The sequence below is a fragment of the Erpetoichthys calabaricus genome, chromosome 12, assembly GCF_900747795.2.
Source record: "Erpetoichthys calabaricus chromosome 12, fErpCal1.3, whole genome shotgun sequence".
NCBI classification, from domain to species: Eukaryota; Metazoa; Chordata; class Cladistia; order Polypteriformes; family Polypteridae; genus Erpetoichthys; species Erpetoichthys calabaricus.
In genome coordinates, this window is record NC_041405.2 from 146091045 (window position 1) to 146110955 (window position 19911).

General features: G+C 46.7%; 1 protein-coding gene across 2 annotated transcripts in view; it reads right to left on the reverse strand.

The window, feature by feature from the left end:
* Positions 1-1527: 1527 nt before the first annotated feature.
* Positions 1528-19911, reverse strand: part of sema6bb (sema domain, transmembrane domain (TM), and cytoplasmic domain, (semaphorin) 6Bb) — a 229338-nt gene continuing 210954 nt past the window's right edge. For both annotated transcript variants that reach the window (XM_028816503.2, XM_051935255.1), the window contains exons 16-17: positions 12512-12570; positions 1528-3070 (exon numbers count right to left, since the gene is read on the reverse strand). In XM_028816503.2, coding sequence (XP_028672336.1) covers positions 2073-3070; positions 12512-12570 — 1057 coding nt within the window. In that variant the 3' untranslated portion in view covers positions 1528-2072. The remainder of the gene's footprint in view (positions 3071-12511; positions 12571-19911) is intronic.

Genomic DNA, 19911 nt, shown 5'->3' on the forward strand with positions numbered 1-19911 from the left:
ATATGAATAGTCCGTTCTTGTCAGAAATGCTTTGATGGGCTAATGAAGAATCTTGGTGAATAGGTTAGGTGAGCTTGTTAAGCTGAAAGGCCTGTTCTTGTCATAACTGCTCTAACCTTTATATCTTGACTTGATGTCATTTTGGAGTGTCTTTGTAAATAGGATGGACGAGCTTGTTGATCTACACGGCCTGTTTTAATCAGAAGCATTTTGATGATCTAATGGAGAATCTCAATGAATAGGATGGACGGGTTTGTTGGGTTGAAAGGCCAGTTCTCATCAGAACTGCTGCAATGTTTTAATGGAGAATCTCAGTGAATGGGATGGACGAGCTTGTTGGGCTGAATGGCCTGTTCTCGTCATAAGCGCCCTAACCTTCAGATCTTGACTTGATGTTATTATAGATCACTGTATCTCGGTGAAAAGGATGGATGAGCTTGTTGATCTGCATCTCTCTTGTTTTCATCAGAATTGTTTTGATGGTCTACTGGAGAATCTCAGTGAATGGGATGGCCGCACTCATTGGGCTGAATGGCCTGTTCTTGTCACAATTGGTGTGATGGAGAATCTTGGTGGTTAGGATTGGCGAGTGTGTTGAGCTGAATGGCCTGTTCTTGTCACAACTGCTCTAGCTGTCACATCTCAATTTGATGTTATTTTGGACTCTCTGTGAATGGGATGGACAAGCTGGTTGGTCTGAATGGCCTGTTCTCATCAGAACTGTCGCAATGTTCTAATGGAGAATCTCAGTGAATGGGATGGCCACACTCATTGGGTTGAATGGCCCGTTCTTGTCATGTGTCTGTGTGGTTAGAAGCCTTCAGTAATAATAACCCTAAAGTTCCAAAAATGTGTGAAAGATGAGATGTGCTCGCCCACGGATGTACATTTCTCGTCTATTATTTGTAGTTGTGATTTATCCTTGTATTATGGAGATGAGAGAAGCTATCTGTCTGCGTGAATCCCCCTGGAAGAAATACCTTTCTTTCTTTCTTTCTTTCTTTCTTTCTTTCTTTCTTTCTTTCTTTCTTTCTTTCTTTCTTTCTTTCTTTCTTTCTTTCTTTCTTTCTTTCTTTCTTTCTTTCTTTCTTTCTTTCTTTCTTTCTTTCTTTCTTTCTTTCTATGAAATGCATATGAGCCAATTATCAGTGATCCTCGCCTTTCCAAGGCATTAAAAGATAAGTTAACACCCCGTGTTGGAAATGCACTTCTTGTTCAAAAAAATAAATAATAACAATAATGGCATCTGAATGTTTAAATTCTCCCCCCTCCCCAAAAAAAGTCCTTAAGTGCCACAGATACAGAGAAGGAGGTCAAGTGGGTCACACCCTGCCCTGACCTCCAGTGCCAGACCACCACCATCACCACCACCCACTTGGGTTCTGGCTTCTCCGTTTTTTTTCAACAGTTTTAAACTTCAAAAATATGAATAACAAATAAACCCTAGTCGTTGTTCTCTGCGGGACGTCACGGGGTGGGGGGGGCCGCAGCTCCTTGATTCCCCCCACTTTCGGTACCTCCCAGGCATTTCTTTTCTTTGCAGTTTTCACTCCTGTGGAGGTTGTCACATTCGGAGAAGTCCCCGTTCCTTTTGTATTTTTGCCTACTGGATATCCCGTCCCGACGACGTACACTGAACATTCACGTTACTCGTTGTATTATTATTATTTTTTTTTAAATAAAATGCTGTGTTTCCAATTTACAGAGCTTCAGTTCGGCTTGACGAGTCCCCGTTTCAGCTCTCCAAGGACGATGACGTCTTCTCCTCCTGGCACTCGGTGCCACCTTGGACCGGTACATGCCTGAGGGGGGGCAGCAGCAGCAGCAGGAGGTGATGCCCCCTTGCCTGGCAGGTCGGCCCTGTCCTCAAGAGGTGCGGTGGAGGTAGACTGAACGTGTGGACTTCGGCTCACTTGCTAAAAAGGGTAAATCGAGAAACACAGCAAGTAAGTGAGAAGCTCAGCCCACCGGGGGGGGGGAGTGGCGTCGTAGCCTCACCGGCAAAGAAGAGCGGCAATTCATTTCCAAACTGTGTGCGGGTCACTCTCCATCTTGGCCCTCCCCGTGCCTCCTCACTGCCCTGTAGGAGTCCTTTCGCTGCCAAAGTCTGCCAGGCCGTGAAACGAGGTCTGGTGGAGAGACGAGCTCAGCAGGCCCAGGCTGCCCTGCTGCATCTGCTGGCTGCTCTGGCTGTGACTTTTGCAGTGGTGCAGGTGCTGGCTGCTGGCCCGCATGGAGGAAGAACTGTTGCCGTTACAACGAAGGCTTTCTGGGTTACCACATATGTGATCTCCTAAATCCAGATTGGTATTGGGAGCAGAGACCACCTTTCTTCTGTTGGGGCTATCCTTAGGGGTGACGGGGTACGGGTAGTCCCCCGAAGAGTTCCTGTGGTTAGATGGCATAGGCCGATGCTCCGGCATCGCCAACGCAAGGTATGGGCGGTCTGCCAGCTGACAAGTGCTGCCTCGGTCCACGCAGGACTGCCGGACCCCCCTTCCCATGCTGACGGCAGAAGGGAGGTTCTTGGAGCTCAGGTACATAACAGAAGTGGATAAGCCTTGGCAGGCCACTGGGCCCGAGCCGAAGTACACGGCGGTCTGCTCCCAGGTGCCATCCAGCCCGCTCAGCTGCAGCCCAGGCGGCCGCCGTTTCTGCTGAAGTGGGGTTTGCTCTGGAGTGGGCAAGATGCCTTCGCCGTCGACGTCCGTTGAGGTCAACCCCATCATGGCCTTATGCCATTCATTCTGCATTATCAGGGGTGAAAGCAAAGTTTCTGACTGGCTCCTGGGAGGTGCCTGGTCATTTCCACCGTAGCCTCCATTGGGTCGGGTGACGCTCATTACCGACCCCGTCGAGTGCGTAATCATGCTTTGTGTTGTCTCTCCTCGAAATCTGGAATTTCCCGAGTTGACAGCATTCCGAAGTTGGTGCTGGTGCCTCATAAACCAGCAGACGGAGAGGCCAGAGAGCAAGGCGCCAGCGACAAACGCGGCCACCGCCGATGCCACCACTATGTTGACGGAGACCATGCCTTCCGGGTCCTTCACAAAGTTCTCCTGCTGGAGCCCTGAAAGAAAGTCAGAGATGAGACAACATCAGCTGGGGAGGAAATGTCCTAACTAAGAGAACTACTGTATCTCAGCGGCGGTGCGGCAGCCTGGCATGGTGAGGACAGATACTCTGAAATTCTGCATATGACCAAACCTATTAACACGGCGCCTGGCTTGAGATTATTACATAAGATAAATAAGAGGTGTGAAATATTACATACAGCCCAGGTGACTATGGATCATTCAATAACCCTGCCTTTCACCCCAGATTAAAATAAATAAGTGAATTACTACCCCACACCTCTCTATTATACTAGAAAAATCTTGGGAGGAGAGACGAGACGTGATTTTCTCAGAGAGACACTTTCACGTCCCGCGAGACGAGACTTTATGCCAAGAGATTTAACCACACCCAGGGCCGGAAATAAAAGACAAAGAGTAGAAGACAAAGTAGAATGTCGTAAAGAATTCAAAAACGTTGGTGTGATACACATGCAGAGATAATGGAAGTACGAAAATTCAAAAGTCTCAAAAAAATGATAGTAAAGATCACATTAGCGCAAACAAATGGAAAATATTACTCTGTGGAATAACGGAACAGCGAAAAGAGATCAAATATATTGTTTGGATTTAAACTTGAAGTCAGAGACTTGTAGATTGTCTAATTTGTGTTGTCATCAGGGAAATGTAGTGTTTCTTCCCCCTAGTTATTAGTTATGAAAAATAACAGCTATGAAATATTGCATTATGTATGACAAATACATAAAATGGCATCGCTGTGGCTCCGAGGCTAAATCCAGAAGGTTGCCCGTTCAAAACCTATTACTGCCAGAAGGGATCCTACTCTGTTGGGCTCTTGAGCAAGGCCCCTCACACTGCAATTGGCCCGGGTGTGCGGCTTTGGGAAGGGGGGTTTGCGCTCCCTGTGCCCTGACCCCACAAGGGCAATGTGATAGCCACATTTTGTTGTACCTGTACAGTGACATAAATTGAATCACTGCCATAAATCACACATGTCCTGCTGGAAGAACTGAGAGGGGACCACCAAGTCAGTGAAGCTGCAGGGATATCAGCCTGTCCAGTTAGGAAGCGGAAGGGATGGAGAATCAAATTCACCTGCTTTGGTGCAAATGAAAGTGACAACAGGGTGACCTGGAGGGGCAACTGTCATGTTTCAGCCACCCTGGCTGGGGTTCACAGTTGAGTTGTTTTGTTTGTTTGCATTGTGTAATTTTATGCCATTTATTTGTATTTCTTTGTGTGCAGTTGTACTTGGTAATAGGAGGAGGAGGCTGGGAGCATGTGCTGATTACGGTGCGTTGTCGCATCCAACACACAATTGGGATTGGGATCCGAGTGCAGCAGGTGACACCTCAGCGCCACACTGAACAATGTGAGATTTTTTTTTTTTTTTTTTTTATGGTGGCTGGGGTGCCAATCCTACCACCAGCCTCTGAGTTCTCCCTGCCAAGTTGGAGGACCTGCTTGCAGCGCTGGATGCTGGTTGTAGCGCTGCTTGAAACTTCAACTCCCAGCATTCCCTGGAGTGGCTCTGATTGGTCATCTGCCTGAGGGTTCAGGGGCTGTTGGGTACAAGGAGGCCAGGCGTGACATTTAAAAGGGTGCTAGTGTTACCAAAAAGGGGGGGGGGGGAGTCTTTTGTGTTTCGTGTCTGAGATTGCCTGTCTGTTGTGGTGGACAGCTGGGGATCCTGCTCAGCCGGGATACCTGGAAGGACCGGGAGAGGCACAATACCTCCCCTGGGCCACGAGAGGGCACCCACCCTGGTCTGCATGGGGGCCAAGGAATCAGAGCTTAGAAGATCATCCTTGTTGGGGCCTGTGGACTGCAGCACTTCAGCCACAACCGGATGAGATTCCAGGCACACCCAGAGTGCTTCTGGGTGCTCATGTGGCACTTCCTGGTGTGGCAGAAGATCATCAGGAAGCACCTGGAGCACATCCGGGGGCCACCTCACTCCAGTAGAGGAGCTGGAGTCGGGAGGAGGAGAGAAGTAGAGGTACTGGGAGAGTGAAGGAAAGAAGGGACTGAGTTTGGCTAGAAGGACATTGTGAGGTGCTGTTAAAGAAGGAGAACATAAAAGTGCGTGTTCTGGATATCTGGTGTCATGTCTGTCTGTGCCCGGGGGCTGTCTTATCACACGGCCTACCTTCCTTCCATTTTGACACCTGTGGATTCTTGTTTTTGTCCCGGATCGTCTCCTGTATTGAGTGTATGGACTGTCTGGTGTCTTTCTGCTGCATGAGGACTGTCTGAGGATTTGTTGTCGTCTTGCGAAGAAAGGAGCGCTCCTGATCCCATTCATACACCATCATCTCATCAGGAAATACCAGTAGGACTGACCCTCACATTCATATACAGCGTGCTGATCACTGGACTTTCTACCATCATTTCATTTCATCAGTTGCCGTTTTCATGGACTTCATGGAGTGTGATTTTTGTTAGTGGTTTGTTATTGTCGAATTCGTGTTTATTGTACATTGCCATAAGAGGGAACTGGGGTGGAGTCGTTGTTTTCATTTATTATTGTTTAATACATTCTTTGATTGCGGTTTTATTACCGGTCACTTTTTTGTCTCTGCTTGTGAGTGTGTGCGGGTCGGGCCAAGGCTGGGTGCGTCCCTAGAATCTCCGCCAAAATAATAAATAAATAAATCACCGTCTCTTCGATGGTGTGAATCTTAGCAGCACCAGACTGCTACAAGGTTAACGTCATACCCCGGATGGAGCCATTGCAGGTTAAGGGCCTTGCTCAAGGGTCCAATGGAGTCGAGTCACTTCTGGTGTTTAGGGGATTCAAACTGGCAACTTTCCGATTGTTAGCACAGATCCTTAGCCTCAGAGCCACCACTCTGCCGTAATGTCCCTTGTGTTTTTGTGGGTGGTTCCCCAAGGGGCGGGGCCACCTGCCAATCACTGCCGGGAACAGCCCTCCACCTTATTTATGGGAGGAGCCTTCCATAGTTCCTGGACTGGAGGGTTTCTGGTGTTTTCTGCTGCTTGTTCCTATTTTTTTTCGAGCCTGTGGTTTGTTACATCGTTGGATTCTGTACTGGGACTGTGTTTGTGGATATTCGAACTTTGGGCTCTTTGAAAACTTTAGTCAAAATAAACCTTTAATATTATAAAGATTTTTCTGGGCCCTTTCTTGTATCTAGTCGGGTTTTGATGGTATTCCCCCGCCCCTTAAGAGGGCCAATTCTTTGAAAGTTTTTCTGAATCTTATGTGCATTTGGGACTCCCAACTCACAAAAGCAACAGCAAGACAACCCACAAACAGGGAATGGTTTTGCAGGTGGTGGCCACAGACAATTGTTCTCTCCTTATCCTTTCTGACTGATTTTCCTCTAGTTTTGCTTTTTGCTTGTGTCCTAGACATTGTCACTACTAGAAGCAAGAGGTGGCACCTGCAGCTGATTCAGGTGGCACCGGTAGTCCAGCTCCTCCAGGATGGCACATCCAAACATGTCGTCATAAGAAGGTTTACTGTTACATTTTGGACTTGAAAACACAAGATCCACCTTACTTTATTTTATACAGTGCCCTGCTATAGTGAACACCTTTACATTTAAGCCCCCCTTTGCCCCCTAGACTGGGCGGAGTGAGGCCCCTTTGGGTGTTCAGTGCCAGCATCTCGTCCGCCTCCTCTCCAGCTGCAGTAGCGACAGAGTTAACGGATCCACTGCCAGCAATTGCAATTAACTTGGCCAACAGAGCGACAGCAAGCGCCTGAGAACAAACAGCCCCCTCCACTGTGCCCCCCCCCACCTCTGCTCTTGTCTTCTCTTTCTTTTCACCTCCAAGTGTCTTGTCTCGTTTCCCGCATCTCTATCTTTCAGCATCCTCCCTCTCTCTAATGGGATGAGGAAGAGCTCCGCAGTCAGCCTCATTACCTCCGTTGACAATTCCGGCTCTCGCTACATTAAGCCCATTAGGTCACAAGATTTAAGGACGCTTCGTCTGATTCTCAGCCACGTAAACTTTAGCAGGGAGGAGAGGAGAAGTGAAGAGACAAGGCGGGCCGTGGTGTCTGCTCCAGAAAAGGGGAGAAAAACACAGAGAGCCACCTGGGAGTGGAGGTTGGGATAACATAACACAAGGTCAGTTTAAGGAACGGCACATCGACTGTGGGCTTCAAGAGCTCAGTCCATGGGGAGGGGCTTCAAGTTACATGTGATGATGTCAGTAGGGGGCTTCAAAATGATGGGGGGGTTTAAGAGTTATGATGTCAGCCCAGCTGGAGGGGCTTCAAAATATATGTAACCATTTCAGTCAACATGTGAGCGGTGATGTCAGTCCAGGAGGAGGGGCTTTGAAGTGTATGTTATGATGTCAGGCCAGGGGGAGGGGCTTGAAGTTTGTTATGATGTCCGTCCGGGGGGGGGGGGGCCTTTGAAGTGTATGTTATGATGTCAGTCCAGGGGGAGGAGTTTTTAAGTTAATGTTATGATATCAATCCAGGGGGAGGAGTTTTTAAGTTAATGTTATGATATCAATCCAGGGGGCAGGGCTTTAAAGTGTATGTTATAATGTCAGTGTAGGGGGAGGAGCTTTAAAGTGTATGTTATGATGTCAGATTGGAGGAGGAGCTTTGAAGTGTATGTTATGATGTCAGTCCAGGGGGAGGAGCTTTAAAGTGTATGTTATGATTTAAGATTGGGGGAGGAGCTTTGAAGTGTATGTTATGATGTCAGTCCAGGGGGAGGAGCTTTCAAGTTATTGTTATGATGTCAGTCCAGGGGGAGGAGTTTTTAAGTTAATGTTTTGTTGTCAATCCGGGGGAGGGGGGGTGGGGAGGGGTATTGAAGTTCATGTTATAATGTCAGTCTAGGGAAAGGCGCTTTAAAGTGCATGTTATGATGTCAGTCCAGGGGGAGGAGTTTTCAATTTATTGTTATGATGTCAGTCCAGGGGGAGGAGTTTTTAAGTTAAAGTTATGATATCAATCCAGGGGGCGGGGCTTTAAAGTGCATGTTATAATGTCAGTGTAGGGGGAGGAGCTTTAAAGTGTATGTTATGATGTCAGATTGGAGGAGGAGCTTTGCAAGTGTATGTTATGATGTCAGTCCAGGGGGAGGAGCTTTAAAGTGTATGTTATGATTTAAGATTGGGGGAGGAGCTTTGAAGTGTATTGTATGATGTCAGTCCAGGGGGAGGAGCTTTCAAGTTATTGTTATGATGTCAGTCCAGGGGGAGGAGTTTTTAAGTTAATGTTTTGTTGTCAATCCGGGGGGGGGGGGGGGTGGGGAGGGGTATTGAAGTTCATGTTATGATGTCAGTCCAGGGAAAGGCGCTTTAAAGTGCATGTTATGATGTCAATCCAGGGGGCGGGGCTTTAAAGTGCATGTTATAATGTCAGTGTAGAGAGAGGTGCATTAAAAGTGTATGTTATAATGTCAGATTGAAGGAGGAGCTTTGAAGTGTATGTTATGATGTCAGTCCAGGGGGAGGAGTTTTTAAGTTAATGTTATGTTATCAGTCCTGGGGAGGAGTTCTAACATGCTTGTTATGATGTCAAACCAAGGGGGAGGGATTTTTAAGTGTATGTTATAAGGTAATGATGACAATTATGGCACCCAGACGGGGCTTATGCCCGGCCGGGACGCCCAGGAAGACAGGAGGAGTACACCAGGAAGTGCTGGGGGGAAGAAGAGAGGGAACACCCGGAGTGCTTCCAGGAGGACAGCCGACATTTCCGCCACATTGGGGTGTGTCCGTGGGTTTGCTGGTGCACACCTGGAACACATCCGGGTACGGATAAAAGGGGCTGCCTCCCTTCATTCGAGACTGGAGTCGGGTGGAAGCAGGACAAGGTGATAGAAAGAGAGAAGGAGGTGGTCCGAAGAGGCAGAGTGGTTGGCCTGGACTTTGGGGAAGATTGGGGTTTGTGCCACCGTAATTGTAAATAGTGTTGTAAATAAATGTGTTTGGGTGACATGAGTGTGTCTGCCTGTCTGTATCCGAGCCAGTCTCCACACAGTCCAGATGTAATGGCTTCAGTGGGTAACAACTGTATTTAGGGTAAAAAGAGAATCAGGAGATGGATAACGTTAAATCAAGCCACAGTCAATTAATAATAATAAGCAGAAGAATACTAATAAAACACAAAATGTCAATGTTGTATTTCAGCCAGGGTTCTTCCCCTAACTTGGGTTCCAATGTCTTTTTTGTGTCTATTTTGTTTGTTTTTTATGTTGATTATTTAGTTTCTTTATGTCTAAGTATCTTTTAGAATGTGCCTTGTTTTTAGTGGGTGGTCCCCCAAAAGGCGGGGCCACCTGTCCATCACCATCAAGAGACTTCCCTCAGCCCTATAAAGGCAGGGGCAACCCTCAGTCCCTTGCCGTTCATTGAATACACTCAGGAAGGTGGTGATGATGTTATTTTGCTCTTTGATTATTTGGGGAATTTCTGGATTTTTTTGATCTCTGTGCTCTGTTTTTTGACTTGCTGGATTTGTGATTGCTGCTTGTTTGCCTGGATTGCCTTTGCCTTTTCCGACATTTCTTGCTGTGCCTTTTCATGGTGTATGTCAAGATGTCAGCCTGAGGAGGAGGGGCTTCATGGTGTATGTCAAGATGTCAGCCTGAGGAGGAGGGGCTTCATGGTGTATGTCAAGATGTCAGCCTGAGGAGGAGGGGCTTCATGGTGTATATCAAGATGTCAGCCTGAGGAGGAGGGGCTTCATGGTGTATGTCAAGATGTCAGCCTGAGGAGGAGGGGCTTCATGGTGTATGTCAAGATGTCAGCCTGAGGAGGAGGGGCTTCATGGTGTATGTCAAGATGTCAGCCTGAGGAGGAGGGGCTTCATGGTGTATGTCAAGATGTCAGCCTGAGGAGGAGGGGCTTCATGGTGTATGTCAAAATGTCAACCTGAAGAGGAGGGGCTTCATGGTGTATATCAAGATGTCAGCCTGAGGAGGAGGGGCTTCAAGGTGTATATCAAGATGTCAGCCTGAGGAGGAGGGGCTTCATGGTGTAGGTCAAGATGTCAACCTGAAGAGGAGGGGCTTCATGGTGTATGTCAAGATGTCAGCCTGAGGAGGAGGGGCTTCATGGTGTATGTCAAGATGTCAGCCTGAAGAGGAGGGGCTTCATGGTGTATATCAAGATGTCAGCCTGAGGAGGAGGGGCTTCATGGTGTATGTCAAGATGTCAGCCTGAGGAGGAGGGGCTTCATGGTGTATGTCAAGATGTCAGCCTGAAGAGGAGGGGCTTCATGGTGTATATCAAGATGTCAGCCTGAGGAGGAGGGGCTTCATGGTGTATGTCAAGATGTCAGCCTGAGGAGGAGGGGCTTCATGGTGTATGTCAAGATGTCAGCCTGAGGAGGAGGGGCTTCATGGTGTATGTCAAGATGTCAGCCTGAGGAGGAGGGGCTTCATGGTGTATGTCAAGATGTCAGCCTGAGGAGGAGGGGCTTCATGGTGTATGTCAAGATGTCAGCCTGAAGAGGAGGGGCTTCATGGTGTATGTCAAGATGTCAGCCTGAAGAGGAGGGGCTTCATGGTGTATGTCAAGATGTCAACCTGAAGAGGAGGGGCTTCATGGTGTATGTCAAGATGTCAGCATGAGGAGGAGGGGCTTCAAGGTGTATATCAAGATGTCAGCCTGAGGAGGAAGGACTTCATGGTGTATGTCAAGATGTCAGCCTGAAGAGGAGGGGCTTCATGGTGTAGGTCAAGATGTCAACCTGAAGAGGAGGGGCTTCATGGTGTATGTCAAGATGTCAGCCTGAGGAGGAGGGGCTTCATGGTGTATGTCAAGATGTCAGCCTGAAGAGGAGGGGCTTCATGGTGTATGTCAAGATGTCAGCCTGAGGAGGAGGGGCTTCATGGTGTATGTCAAGATGTCAGCCTGAGGAGGAGGGGCTTCATGGTGTATGTCAAGATGTCAGCCTGAAGAGGAGGGGCTTCATGGTGTATGTCAAGATGTCAGCCTGAAGAGGAGGGGCTTCATGGTGTATGTCAAGATGTCAACCTGAAGAGGAGGGGCTTCATGGTGTATGTCAAAATGTCAACCTGAAGAGGAGGGGCTTCATGGTGTATGTCAAGATGTCAGCATGAGGAGGAGGGGCTTCAAGGTGTATATCAAGATGTCAGCCTGAGGGGGAAGGACTTCATGGTGTATGTCAAGATGTCAGCCTGAAGAGGAGGGGCTTCATGGTGTAGGTCAAGATGTCAACCTGAAGAGGAGGGGCTTCATGGTGTATGTCAAGATGTCAGCCTGAGGAGGAGGGGCTTCATGGTGTATGTCAAGATGTCAGCCTGAAGAGGAGGGGCTTCATGGTGTATGTCAAGATGTCAACCTGAAGAGGAGGGGCTTCATGGTGTATGTCAAAATGTCAACCTGAAGAGGAGGGGCTTCATGGTGTATGTCAAGATGTCAGCCTGAGGAGGAGGGGCTTCATGGTGTATGTCAAGATGTCAGCCTGAGGAGGAGGGGCTTCATGGTGTATGTCAAGATGTCAGCCTGAGGAGGAGGGGCTTCATGGTGTATGTCAAGATGTCAGCCTGAAGAGGAGGGGCTTCATGGTGTATGTCAAGATGTCAGCCTGAGGAGGAGGGGCTTCATGGTGTATATCAAGATGTCAGCCTGAGGAGGAGGGGCTTCATGGTGTATGTCAAGATGTCAGCCTGAAGAGGAGGGGCTTCATGGTGTATGTCAAGATGTCAGCCTGAGGAGGAGGGGCTTCATGGTGTATATCAAGATGTCAGCCTGAGGAGGAGGGGCTTCATGGTGTATGTCAAGATGTCAGCCTGGGGAGGAGGGGCTTCATGGTGTATATCAAGATGTCAGCCTGAGGAGGAGGGACTTCATGGTGTATGTCAAGATGTCAACCTGAAGAGGAGGGGGTTCATGGTGTATGTCAAGATGTCAACCTGAAGAGGAGGGGCTTCATGGTGTAGGTCAAGATGTCAGCATGAGGAGGAGGGGCTTCAAGGTGTAGCTTGTGATGTCAATCCCAAGGGCAGCGTCACAGCTACGTTTTGTAGCTAGGGAAGCCATATTGTGTACTGTTGTCAGGGTCACGTCCCACGTTTCTAGGGGTGTGGTCTCCAGGGTCACAGCACACAGCATTAAAGGTCAGCCTTCTGCTCTGAGTTAATTCCATTTTGGCTTATTGGGTGTTTACTCTTTTTGTCTTGCCTGTTATTTGACCTTAATCGTTGCGTCTTGTCTGGATTTTGTTTTGCCTTTTGCCTGCTTCTCCTGGTTTACTCGCCAAATTAGCCATCTGTTTTCCTGTCGAGTCAGGACAGATGAGGAGTGAAATTTCAAAGTGACACTTATGATGTCAGCATGGAGGGAGGGGCTTCAAGGTGTATTTTGTGATGTCATTTTAGGGGAGGGGCTTCAAAGTCTCTCTCTCTCTCTCTCTCACACATACACAACCTTGACCACACCCCAAGTGAGAAAAGCTGCACCATCCTTACCTTCACAGGATCCCAAATGAGACGTGTCTCCATAATCCACATCCTGAACAAAGGGGTACCTGTCAGAATAACGACAAACAGTTACAAACTTAAAACGCTGGGGTTACCGGAGGAATGTTTTAACCTTTTTTAAAATGACAGATTTAAGGTAAACAGCTGAGGCCTGAAAGAGATGTCAAGCTGGACAGGAGCGAAGAGTATTCTGGGAAAATTGAAAGGCAAATGAGGACACGTTGGAATGTTTTGTAGAGCCAGTCTGTTTTGCGGCTTTGGAGTCCTGTGGGCACCGACTTTGAAGCTTGTGCAACGAGAAACCGTAAAAGTGTTAGCCACTTTGCTAGTGGACAGTAAGCCAGACATGTGTGCTTAATCTGGGTGAGAAAATGAGGAAAGAGAGTAGAGTGGCTACCATTTATTAGAAGAGTTCAATTTTTTAGCCAAGTTTTTAGTTTAGTTTTTGTTCAGTTGGTGCTTTGTTGTGTTTCTGACACTTTGAGGGAAGCCACAGACATTTCAATGGTGCCTGCTACAAGTCTGCTTAGCTGCTGGACACTTTCCAAGGAGCTCCGTCTCTGGCAAGAAATCTTTTTTTTCTTTGTGTTTTTGTTACTTTTTGATTAAGGATATACAATCTGTAACAAAGAAACTGCCATCTGGGACTGAATGAAGATGGCATGAACCCACCTGGGTTTTAAAATTCTTTGTGCTGGTTATGTTTGCTGCTACTGGCTATTATGCAAATACAGTAAATATCATTTTTGAGTGAAACCTTATAGTCAATATCTCGACTATGTGTCTCTCAATGTGTTTGATTATGGATTAATAACATTGTGTAATGCAGGATTGGCCATTCCTGGTCTACCTGCAGTCCCACAAGGGCATGAAGGATGCTTTGTGAAGTCCTCTGTTGGTGGTCAGCTGGACTGAAGTAAAGCAGTGAAATTAAAGCAGAGTCCTAGTCTGGGAGCAGCTTACCAAGTGGAGGTCCCCAGGGTTGAATACGGGGGACAGTGAGACCAGTAAAAAGTTAATAGGAAACAATTACATAACCAGTTTTGACATTTCTTCCTAACACTCCATCAGGAAGAGAACGTGCGAGGTTAAAGTGTCAAGTAGCTTTATACCCATACACTGTATTGCAGCTTACAGTGGCATGAAATAACATTCCCCAGGATGGCAATACAAGTCATTTGCTAAGTAAATAAATATTAAGGTAGTGGATAGTAACAATATGAAACAGAAAGTAATAAATAAATAAATACTGTGGCAGATGACCAGGGATCTTGCCCAACCGGGACACCTGGAAGAAGGATGGACTGGGAGAGGGGCACTATCTTTCCCTGGGAGCAAGATAGCAGCCCCCCCTGGGTGGTATCGGGGCCACAATCTTGTAACACCGGAGATCATGCCTTTTGGGCTCCGTGGCCACCACCAGGGGGAGCAGAACGATTTATAATGAGCCACACCCGGAAGTGCAGCCTAATTAGGCTAATTACCACCTGAAGAAATTCTGGGTGGGCTATAAAAGGAGCCTGCAGCCACCACTCAAGGAGCCGGAGTCGGGTGGAAGAGGACGGAGCTGCGAGGAGTGGAGTGGAGTGGAGGTGGTAGAAGAAGAATAGAGAAAATGACTGGGTTTGTAGTCTGTGCATGACATTGTGTGTAGTGTATAATAAACGGTGAGTGTTTTTGACATCGGGAGTCTGTATCTGTCTGTGCCGAGGCTGATCTCTTACAATACATTAATACATAAATAACTAGTAATAAAAACAACAATAGTGTAACAAATGAACTGCTTGTAAATAGGCTACTATGTATTGGATTGGGGGTGGGGGGGCAGCACAGAGTTTCAACAGCCAAGGGGTAGAGATATATATTTATATTTTGTCCCACACAGGTGAGTAAGAGGCACTGTCAGGGCTTGGGTACAGATTGCAATACCACTTTGAATCGTGAGAGGGCGCCGTCATTCACATTTTCTATTCTTGCATCTGCAGACCGGAGGCACTGAGGCTCGATGGTACATGAAAACTCATCTACTGCCTCTGGAAACTCCTCCCCTTCTGGGAAAGAAGCCAATTAAGGGCCACGCCTCCACCTAGCCAACAGTCTTACTATGGACTTGACTTTGGAAAGACGTCCCTCTAAATTTGCTACTTTGCAATTGTAGTGTGTATCTTTCTTATAACATACAGGGATCACCTGCTGGTGCCCCACACCCCCAGTTCGTCTTTGGTGTGTTGCCTTATCATTTTAAAATATATTTATTGTGACACCCATGTGCTTTGGGGGCAGCTTAGTCATTCTGGTGGTGGTAATTCCTCACCGATCCACAGGATGGTATTGTAAACTAACACCTCTTCGCTTCCTCCCTCTGCAGACCGCATGATTGACAACCTTAACCGCCTCTGACATCACTTCCTGTGTTAGTCCACCTGGACCCACCTCTTCCTGCCGGGCTTGTACTTAATCAGAAGTGTCGCTGTTTTGAACAGTCTACCGTATTTACGCGTGTACCACGTGCACATTTTTTCCTGAAAATTAGCATTAGAAAATCAGGTGTGCGTCATAGACAAGGACATTTTTTCTGTAATGTTTACTTCTTCTGCTTGGGCTCTCTCGCTCATTTGCTCGCGCTCTCTCTCTCTCTTGTTCACTCGTGCACTCTCTTTCTCGCTCGCGCTCTGTCTGTCTCTCTCTCTCTCTCTCTCTCTCTCGCTCACTTGTGCTCTCTCTCTCTCTCTCTCTTGCTCGCTCGCTCGCTCGTGCACTCTCTCTCTCTCTCGCTCACTTGTGCTCTCTCTCTCTCTCGCTCACTCGCTCACTCGCGCTCTCTCTCTCTCTCGCTCGCTCGCTCACTCTCTCTCTCGCTCTCTCTCTCTCTCTCACTCACTCGCTCGCTCGCTCACTTGTGCTCTCTGTCTCTCTCTCTCTCGCTCCCTTGCGCTCTCTCTCGCTCTCTCTCTCTCTCTCTTGCTCGCTCGCGCGCTCTCTCTCTCTCTCGCTCACTCTCTCTCTCTCTCTCACTCACTCACTCGTTCGCTCGCTCACTTGTGCTCTCTCTCTCGCTCGCTCACTTGCTCGCTTGTGCTCTCTCTCTCTCACTTGCTCGCGCTCTCTCTCGCTCGCTCTCTCTCTCACTCACTCGCTCGCTCGCTCACTTGTGCTCTCTGTCTCTCTCTCTCGCTCACTTGTGCTCTCTCTCTCTCTCTCTCTCTTGCTCGCTCGCGCTCTCTCTCTCTCTCTCGCTCGCTCACTCTCTCTCTCGCTCGCTCACTCTCTCTCTCGCTCGCTCTCTCGCTCGCTCTCTCTCTCTCTCTCTCTCTCACTCACTCGCTCGCTCACTCACTTGTGCTCTCTGTCTCTCTCTCTGTCTCGCTCGCTCTCTCTCTCTCTCACTCACTCACTCGCTCGCTCGCTCCCTTGCACTCTCTCTCGCTCTCTCTCGGGAGAAAGAAAAACTTTCGTCATGCAACAAAAACAGAAGGGCATTTTGCGGAAAACGTGCCCTAAACGCTTCCTATACAATCACAACGCGTGTGGTACACGGGGCAAAAAATATTTTCGTGATTTTCTTTGTAAAAATGAGGGTGCGCGTTTTATACGAGGGCGCGTTGTACACAAGTAAATACGATAATTTCAGACTTGCATCTTGAAAAATGTTAATTTTGTTCAAAAACACTTTATTTTATTGTTCATTTATAATATATACGGTCACGGTTTCACCCCAAACCTTTTTATTCTTTTACATTCACATTATATTATAAATGCATTTTAAATGTACATATTGTGGCAAGCAGCTGGGGGCGGTACCCAGCCGGGACGCCCGGAAAGACCGGAAGAGGGACTACGCCTCCTCCAGACCACGAGAGTGCAGCCGCCCTGGATGGTATGGGGACCACGGGAACAGAGCTTGGAAGCTCAACCCTATAGGGGCCCGCGGTCACCGCCAGGGGGTGCCCGGATGCCTGAAGAGCCCTGGCCCTCAGCACTTTTGCCACACCCTGAAGTGCTGGGGGGACGAAGACCAGGGACACCCGGAGTGCTTCTGGGTGCGCTGCCGGTACCTCCGCCACATCAGGAAGGGCCGGTGGAAGCTCATCGGGAGGCACCTGGAGCACATCTGGGTGGATATAAAAGGGGCCACCTCACTCCATTTGATGGCTGGAGTCGGGAGTAGAGAAAGATGGAGTCTTGAAGGAGAGGAGTGGAAGCAGTCAGGAGAGGAGAAAGGCATTGTTGAGGGCCTGGACTCTGGGGTGATTGTTGCTGCGGCACTGGGTTGTGTGTGTTGACTGTATTGTACATATTGTAAATAAATGTGTGTTGGGTGATAAAACAATGTCTACCTGTCTGTGTCCCACAATATATATATATATATATATATATATATCTATACTAATAAAAGGCAAAGCCCTCACTGACTCACTCACTCACTCACTCACTCACTCACTGACTCACTCATCACTAATTCTCCAACTTCCCGTGTAGGTGGAAGGCTGAAATTTGGCAGGCTCATTCCTTACAGCTTACTTACAAAAGTTAGGCAGGTTTCATTTCGAAATTCAAAGCGTAATGGTCATAACTGGAACATATTTTTTGTCCATACACTGTAATGGAGGAGGCGGAGTCACGTATCGCGTCATCACGCCTCCTACGTAATCACGTGAACTAAAAACAAGGAAGAGATTTACAGCACGAGTCGCATGCGGGAACGAAGGTAAATGACGTTAATTTTTGACTGTCTTTTAATACTGTGTAAGCATACATATTAACACATGTGCAATTAAACGTGTGCATTTACGGGGTGATTTCTCAGGCTTAAAAGCTCACCTTTTATCAAACGCGGGAACAAAGGTAACTGACGTTGTTCACTGTCTTTTAATACTGTGTAACCATATATATTAACACATGTGCAATTAAACGTGTGCATTTACGGAGTGATTTCTCAGGCTTAAAAGCTCGCCTTTTACTAAAAAGGTAAATGCAAAACTATTTTCAATCAGTTTATTGAAACGCTCCCGTTAAGGATTGCAATAACATATTCGCGAGATAAAAGAACGAAGTAGGGGGAAATGGAGGAACAGCTGCAAACAGCGAAGAGCAAAAAAATTAATTAAACAATTGAGAACGGAGCGAGTTAAGCATACAAGCATGTTCATAAGGGAAACAAAGCACGGTGTAAAACGTAAGTTTAAATAAAGTTTATAGAAACGCTCCCGCTGCGGATTGCAATAACATATTCGCGAGATAAAAGTTTAATGAGAAGACACGAGGTATAAACGAACCACACGCCGTGGCGCAACGTTAGGGGCAACAGTTTCAACCATTCTATGATCTGCTTCTCGCAACTGAAAGACGGTACATGGCGGATGTTAGCCGACTTGCTGACCGCAACGTTAGGGGCTTCAAGTATGGCGCTGACGCCACATCTCAGTGCCAACACTTTGCAGACTGTACTTAAAAGACACGCCCTCCTCACTGGACAGTTAAAAACACCAATCAAACTAACGATGACATCAAGTATTACCCAATCAAAAGTAGGAAAGGAGGCATCTTCATAAAATGCGTGTGGGATGATTTGCATGAGACGCTGCTTTAAAAAAAAAATGATTAAAAAAATACGGGATAAATCCCGTCCAGTATTGATTCAAAACGGGACGCGCAATTTCATTCTCAAACGCGGCACGATTCCGTATTTTAAAGGACGGGTGGCAACCCTACAGTGCCAGGTAACCACCCATACAATCAGATTGTGATTCAGACTAGGAATGCAATGAATGTAATTACCCCGATCTACATACAAGGCGAAAGTCTTGCAACATTCAAAGATGATGGTTTGGGATAATTAGTACTTATTAAGTACAACATTGAACATAAAAGAGCTTATGAAGCCTTGAACCGAAAAAAGCAACATCTCAGAGATCGTACAAAAAAAAAAGGAGGTAATGTCGTTTTACTCGCTGTAGATTTTAGTCAAACATTACCAGTTATTCCACGAGGGAGACCAGCAGATGAACTCAACGCGTGTTTAAAATCCATGCTTCTCCCACGGTCGGTTATATGTCGCGTGTTCTCGGGTAGGTACACCACAAAATGTATACATTTAAGCATGTAATGGGCAAAGAAAAAATGAGGTATACCCGAAGGCACTGCAGTAGTACTCAATGTAACTTTACTTCTTAAATGTTAATGTTATACTGTTTAATAATTTATACGCTTCTTATATATTGTTCAAATTCTTTTATCAAAATACCAGTGACAGCGCAATGCACGATAACATGGAGTGAATACACCATACGCATCTGCCCACGGCCGCCCTGGTGTGCGCAGATAGGAGTTGATTCTAAAATAAAATAAACATAAAAAGAGTAATACAATCATCACCCATAAAGCGGATAGCAGACGTGACGTATTATATGTGTACCAGATTTCAAGTCAATAGGTGAAACAGTTTGCAAGCTACAGGTGATTTAAAATCCTGGACAGACCAACGAAAAGCCACGGTAGCAAATTATAGAAGAAGATTTTACTGTTTAATAATTTATATTTATATGAAATGTGCTTCTTATATATTACTTCATATTCTCATATGATAATGATGTTAATGTTGTTTATATTGATTTCTATGTTATTGTAAGTGCATCTATGTGTGTATATGTATGTATGTATGTGTATATATATATATATATATATATATATATAAAATATATATATAAAAAATATATGTGTATATGTATATATAATATATCTGTATATGTGTGTATATGTGTGTGTATGTGTGTATATGTATATATATATGACAGCAACACTCATAACAATGACAACACAATTACATTGACAATCATGTTACGTTATTTTTAAAATGTTTCCTTTACTTTTTCATAACCTCTTTAACACACTACTTCTCCGCTGCGAAGCGCGGGTATTTTGCTAGTATATATATATATATGTATATAGTGGCAGACAGCCGGCACCTTTACCCGGCTGAGACTCCTGTATATTGGAAGGACCAGAGGAGAGAACATGCGCAAGACATTACCACCCTGGAGCACTAGATGGCAGCCCCCCTGAGCTGAAGTGGTGCTTCACATTCTTACAGAGCTTTATGGGAGTTGAAGTTTGGCACAGCCCTGTTGAGTTCCATGAGTGCCACCAGGGGGTGCTGCAGGGACTGCAGAGCCCTACTTCTTCGGGTTCCCACCTCACCCAGAAGTGCTTCTGGAAAATGCTAACAGGCCACTGGAAGTACTCCTGGGTGCAGCATAAAAGGAGCCAGAATCGGGAGGAAGAGGATGAAGCTTGCTGGGAAGAGTGGAGGCAGACAAAGAGGTGCTGAAGAAAAGGACAAAGTGCTGTGTACTGCTTGGTGCTTTATTGTACTGTTCATTGGTGCTGGA